Source organism: Panthera uncia, assembly GCF_023721935.1.
Source record: "Panthera uncia isolate 11264 chromosome D3 unlocalized genomic scaffold, Puncia_PCG_1.0 HiC_scaffold_8, whole genome shotgun sequence".
In the NCBI taxonomy this organism is placed as follows: Eukaryota; Metazoa; Chordata; class Mammalia; order Carnivora; family Felidae; genus Panthera; species Panthera uncia.
Window position 1 is genome coordinate 71,178,265 of NW_026057586.1, and position 6,286 is coordinate 71,184,550.

Consider the following 6,286-nt stretch of genomic DNA (forward strand, 5'->3'; position numbering starts at 1 on the left):
TATATATATATATATATATATTACTTAACTGGATTGCTTATATATCTTTTTTATCCATTCATCAGTCGCCCACTTCACTTTCAATCTGCATGTGTCTTTAGGTCTGAAATGAGTCTCTTGTAGGCAGTGTATAGATGGGTCTTGCTTTTTTTGGGGGGGGGTCTTGCCTTTTAATCCATTATGTCACCCTATGTCTTTTTATTGGAACATTTAATCCATTTACATTCAGAGTAATTATTGATAAGAATGTACTTATTGCCATTTTGTTATTTATTTTATGGTTGTTTTTGTAGTTCTTCTGTTTCTTCTCTTGCTCTCTTCTTCCATGGTTTTCTTTAGTGATATATTTGGATTCCTTTCTCTTACTTTTTGCATATCTATTACTGGTTTTTCATTCACGGTTACCATTAGGTTTATATATAATATCTTATGCATATAGCAGTCTATATTAAGTGATGGTCGCTTAAACTTGAACCCATTCCTTACTCCTCTCTCCTCTATGTTTTAGGTAAATGGTGTCATACTTTACATCCTTTTATTTTGTGACTCTCTTGACTAATATTCCTAAATATATTTGTTTTTTACTGCTTTTGTGTTTCTTATTTTTCTTACTCCTACTTTCCTTTCCACTCAAGGAGTCCCCTTTAACAGCTTTAACCAGCTTGTAGGGCTGGTTTCATGGACATTAATTCCTTTAATTTTTGTTTGTCTGGGAAACTCTTTATCCCTCCTTATATTCTGAATGATGGCCTTGCTGAATAGAATAGTCTTGGCTGCAGGTTTGTTTGTTTGTTTGTTTTTCCTTTCAGCACTTTGAGTATATCATGCCACTCCCTTTTGGCCTGCAAAGTTTCTGCTGAAAATCAGCTGATAGCCTTATGCGGTTTCCCTTGTATGTAACCATTTTCTTTTCTTTTTCTTTCTGCTTTAAAAATTCTTTATCACTACTTTTTGCCATTTTATAATTTTGTAAAATGTTTATTTATTTATTTGAGAGAGACAGAGACAGTGCCAGTGGGGGAGAGGCAGAAAGAGAGGGAGAGAGAGAATCCCAAGTGAGCTCTGTGCTGCCACTGCAGAGCCTGATGCAGGGCTTGAACTCATGAAACTTCAAGATCATGAACTGAACTGAAAAGAAGAGTTGGATGCTTAACCTACTGAGCCACCCAGGTGCCACTTTTTTACCATTTTAAGTACTATGTGTCTTGATGTGGACCTCCTTGGGTTGATTTTTGGGGGCTTGCTGTGTCTCCTGGATCTAAATTTCTGTTTCCTTCCCCAGATTTGGGGACTCTCAGTTACTATTTCTTTGAATATTTTTTTCTTTTTTTGATATTGCAGAAATATATTTATTAGTTTTAAAAATATAATTTATTGTCAAATTGGCTTACATACAACATGCTGTGCTCATACCAACAAGTGCTGAATAAATTTTCTGCCCCATTTCCTTTCTTCCCCTTCTGGGATCCTTATAATGCAAATGTTATTATGCTTGAGAGTATTGCTGAGTTTCCTAAGTCTATTTTCATTTATAATTATTATTTTTCCTCTCTCCTGTTCAGTTTGATTGCTTTCCATTACACTGTCCTCCAGGTTGCTGATCTGTTCTTCTGCTTTCTCTAGTCTACTATTTATTCCATCCAGGGTACCTTTAACTTCAGTTATTGAGTTCTTCATTTCTGATTGGCTCTTTTTCATTTTTTCTGTCTCTTTGTTAAGGGTCTTACTGAGGTCCTCCACTTTTTTCTTAAGTCCAGTGAGTATCTTTATGACCATTACCTTAAATTCTCTATCAGGCATATTACTTGTCTCTTTTGCTTAGATCTCTTGCTGGTTTTTTTTTTTTTTTTTTTTTTTTTTTTTTTTTTTTTTTTTTTTTTTGTCTTTTTTGGGACATATTCCTCTGTCTCCTCATTTTGTCTCTATGTCTCAAAATGTATTAAATGTTTATTTATTTATTTTGAGTGAGGCAGAGAGAGAGAGAAAGAGACAGAGAGAACAAGTGGGGCAGAGAGAAGGAGAGACAGAATCCCAAGCAGGCTCTGCATCATTAGTGCAGAGCCTAATGCAGGGCTCGAACACAAGAACTGCAAGATCACGACCTGAGCTGAGATCAAGAGTTGGATGTTTAACCAGATGAGCCATGCAGGCGCCCCTCTGTCTGTTTCTATGTGTTAGGAAAGTCAGCTATGTCTCCTGTTCTTGAAAGTATAAAGAAGAGGTCCTGTAGTGCCCTGCAGTGCAATGTCCCCTGTTCACCAGAATAGAACTCATCCAATTTTAACTCAAAGTGAGGAGGCCGTAGAGTGCAGAGACATAGTGTGGGATTTGGATTCAATAAGAACTGGGGTTGAATTCTTACCTCTCTACTTACTCCTTGTGCAAGTGATTACATTTTTTCTAAAGCTTATATTCTTTATATAAAAGTATTCTAAATGATAGACTATACCTTATATCATTGTTGGAAACATTGAATGAGATAATGCTCCATTATAAGAATTGGCTATAGATATCACCATCTTGATTTCTGTTAAGGAAGAATTTTCTAACTGAATTGGTCAAGAAAGGGGTAAGCAGAAAGTGTGCATCTATCAAGAATTCCATAGTGGAGACTCCCACACTGCCTAGAGAATTGGCTTAATGACTTCTAAGGTTCATGGCAACCTTGAATTCTGTTCTTTCTTGAAGAACTCATGGTGAAAACACATGACCCTGACTTATTGTAGTAAAATAAATTAAGATCTCTTGAGGGCTTTTATAGATAATATATGTCACTGTCACCATTCTCTGAGCAACAGCAGCATGAACCTATCTTGTCATCATCACCATTATTGTCATCATGACTGATAATATGCATGACATATTTTAATTATGAATACCTTACTCTAGATTCATTTTAGCACCATATCATACTTTTAAGAAGATAATAAAAATATAATTCTTCCAACTTTACAGATAAGGAAAATGAGATATAGAGATTTTCTCAAGGCTGCCCAACTTTTTATTGATCCAGATCACCATGAATTTCTCACTTGGGTTGGTCAGTGAGCCCAACTTTTGTTACTCCCTCTCCATTCTCCTATTTTGGTGGAGTGAACCAAAGAATGGGTGCAAGGAGACTGGGATCTTTCTTATATGCATGAGAGAAAAGAATAGAAGGAGACTATTTTTTCTTGATATCAACTACACTCTGGGAATTCTCTTATAAAATCTTATAATGAAGGTGTTATTTATCCAATTTTACACGCACTTGAAGATAAGACAGGTGAATTAGCAAAACCATAAACCTGAGTTTTGGTTCCAGTTCTGACACATGTATGTGCTTAATCACTAAGGTTATTTGCAATTCTAAAAGTTTGTAACTCTTAAAAAATGAGAGAGTGGAGAGGAGTAGTCTCTGACCATCATGTTGAAAACACAGTGTGCTTGATTTCATATCTAGTGAGCCATGGATCTGGGATTCTAATCCAGGTCTGTATATCTTCAGTGTCACACACTGGCTCAGAGGAGAGAATCAGTTCCCTTGGTGGGCATCTGCTTTGAATGACAGGGCCAGTTGGGTGGTTTGATTCAACAGTGTTTATATGCAAGAGCAGACATTAAGCCCTGGAAGTGTTGATTGTTGCTGCCCTGTATCAGGGAGTATTCAGACCAATTATTACCACACGGCTGGATATGTTGTAAAACTTTGGACCTTTCAGGTGTAGCCAATATGCTCCTGAGTCATGCCGGTCTCACTGCTTTCCAGTGATGTGGTAAACAGATATGAGCTTATGTGTTTCAGAGGTGGGTTTTCCATGTTGTTCATATGTCATATTTCCAAGCCCATTGTTAACACTTTTTCTCACAAAGTATTATTTCCTGCTTGATTATGACTTACCTAAATCAAAATTTATTTTAATTGGCCTGGTAGAGATAAAACATAATTTATTTGATCATAAAGATGTAGAATTCATCTATTACCATCATCTTATAATTAATAAGTTCACTTAAACATTTGTACCATTTCCTTTCCTGCAAACAAGAAAATTGGGAAAAGTCTGTAGAATGGTAGATGTTCCATTTCATGACATCTCCCCTGAAACCTTTCCCTGTGCCTCCTGCTTCTATATCCAATCATCTCTCTCTCTCTCTCTCTCTTTTTATCTTTCCCCTGACACAGAAGTTCCTGAGGAGAAAAAAGGATGTTTCAGGCGAGCCTATGACCTGTTTTGTGGCCTGGACCAACAGAAGGGCCCCAAGATGACAAAGGAAGAGGAGGCGGCAATGAAGCTGAAGATGACAGACACCTCTGAGAAGCCTTTGTGGAGAACAATAGTTAATATCAATGGCATCATCCTTCTTGCCGTGGCTGTTTTCTGCCATGCATTTTTTGCCTGAGCCTTGCCTTCTGCTATAGGCTGTGTTTGGGAAGGCCAGACTTTTACTCTGCCTCCTTTAGTACCATTCTGTGGTATTAAAGTAAACCAGCCAGTTGTAAATTTTGCCCAAATGATAAATGTGTACAGGTGTAATTGCAGGTTAGCTGAAGAAAAATCATTAATTTGCTCTTAACTTATGTATTTGAGGCCAGTGTGATATTGTCAGCTGTACATATTAGAGCTGCAGAAGGAAAGTCCAACTCAGTCATGTCCAGGAAAAGATGGACTAAGAAAGAGAAGCTCTGCAATGTCTGATGCAAATTTGTCTCAGGTAGTAGATTCAGTGTGTCAATGTTGTGATCCTTAAATATTATTACTTTAAGAGCTGTGGTCTCTCTGGTTCATGCCATTTTCCCTATATGACCTTCCCCTCATTTTTTTTTCTTTTTTTTCCCCTCATTTTTTTTTTTAAGAGAAAAATTTGCCCTCTCACATCCCTGTCAAGTTTTTTCTTGGCACAAGGAAATCAATCTGATAAACTGATGAATGCATGGAAGCTGAAGCTGGGAGCTTGATCAAGTCCCTGCCCTTGGTGTTTTCTCTTTGAAGGGAAAGCTTAGGGATGGCAAGACTTACCCCAAAGGGAAAGACCCAGGAAATAGTCTCAGACATGTGGGGAAAGTGGATAATCTTGAGTCAAGGGATTTTCCGGTTTTTTTTTTTAAGATGTCCATTGTGAGTTCCTCATGTTTGAGATTTGACTTATTTTGTCATTTCCTGTATCTGGAATGTCTTAGGCACTCAGTAATGCTTATGGACTGAATGGATGATTTGGGAATTTATTTATAAATACTTGCTTTATTTTTACGTAAGCCTGGCCCTTGGTTAAACATTGTGTGTGTGTGTGTGTGTGTGTGTGTGTGTGTGGCTGCACAAAGTACACACTCTGATGACTTTCATCAACTGGAATGCATTTTCCAGAGGCCACTCTTCCTTATAGTGCAGATGTTGACATATGAGCTTAGAAGCTGATCTATGTCACAGAATAGAGCAATTATACCTTTTGGGACATCCGTCATCTCAAATAAGCCACACTCTCTTGAAACATGTAAACAATTAACACAATTCTCTTCCCCATGAGTAAATGTGACCACAGCCCTTCTTTTTTGGGGTGTCTTGGTTGGTGATCATCCACTGACCAAAGTTAGGGTAGGTGGTCTCTGTCCTGAGTGGTAGCACTCAACACTTTTAGCTGACAGGAGTGTATTTCTTGTTGAACCTGTTTCCTAGGGAGAAGTGTTTAAAATGTAATTTAAATATAATTAATTAAATTTAATTCTTTTAGTCCCACCTGTGAAATCTCAATTATGTTGTAGTATGTACTCTTTGAAGTTAAGAAAAAGTCATGATGTTAGTATTGCCTGATTTCAAACTAGCTTAGGAAAGAGCTGGGAACTGAGGTGCTGTGGAACAGCTCCTAGGTGTAAAAATGGTTCAACAGGCAAAGGGATATCTTGTTCTTGTGGAAGGAAGGTCACTATTTGATACAACCTCATATTGCCTTTAAGTGAGGCAGAGAAGAGGGGAACGTGGGGAATTTCACATGTCTGGCATTACTCAGCAGACTCAGTTTCATATGGAGTTTGTGGTATGATGATAAAGGGATGATAAAGGGAGAGGATTGGGATGATAAAGGGAGAGGATTGAAAGCTAGTGGATGAAGTGGGCACAACATATCTAGTTTGTCCTAGATTCAGTTTCTGGCATTGTCAATGATTCACTGTGTATATTGTGATAAATTATTTTGTCTTAACTGTGTATTTTTCTGTTTGAAAAATGGGGACCTTGGTGCTTATAGCATCTACCTACCTCCTCTGGGTGTGACTAGGTCACTTTGTAAAGGGGATGACAGATACATACATGAA

The 6,286-nt window shown here is 37.6% G+C and overlaps 1 protein-coding gene across 1 annotated transcript in view; it reads left to right on the forward strand.

The window, feature by feature from the left end:
• Positions 1–6,286, forward strand: part of SLC5A1 (solute carrier family 5 member 1) — a 72,396-nt gene extending 66,110 nt beyond the window's left edge. Inside the window, exon 15 of the mRNA XM_049619080.1 lies at positions 4,163–6,286. Coding sequence (XP_049475037.1) covers positions 4,163–4,380 — 218 coding nt within the window. The 3' untranslated portion in view covers positions 4,381–6,286. The remainder of the gene's footprint in view (positions 1–4,162) is intronic.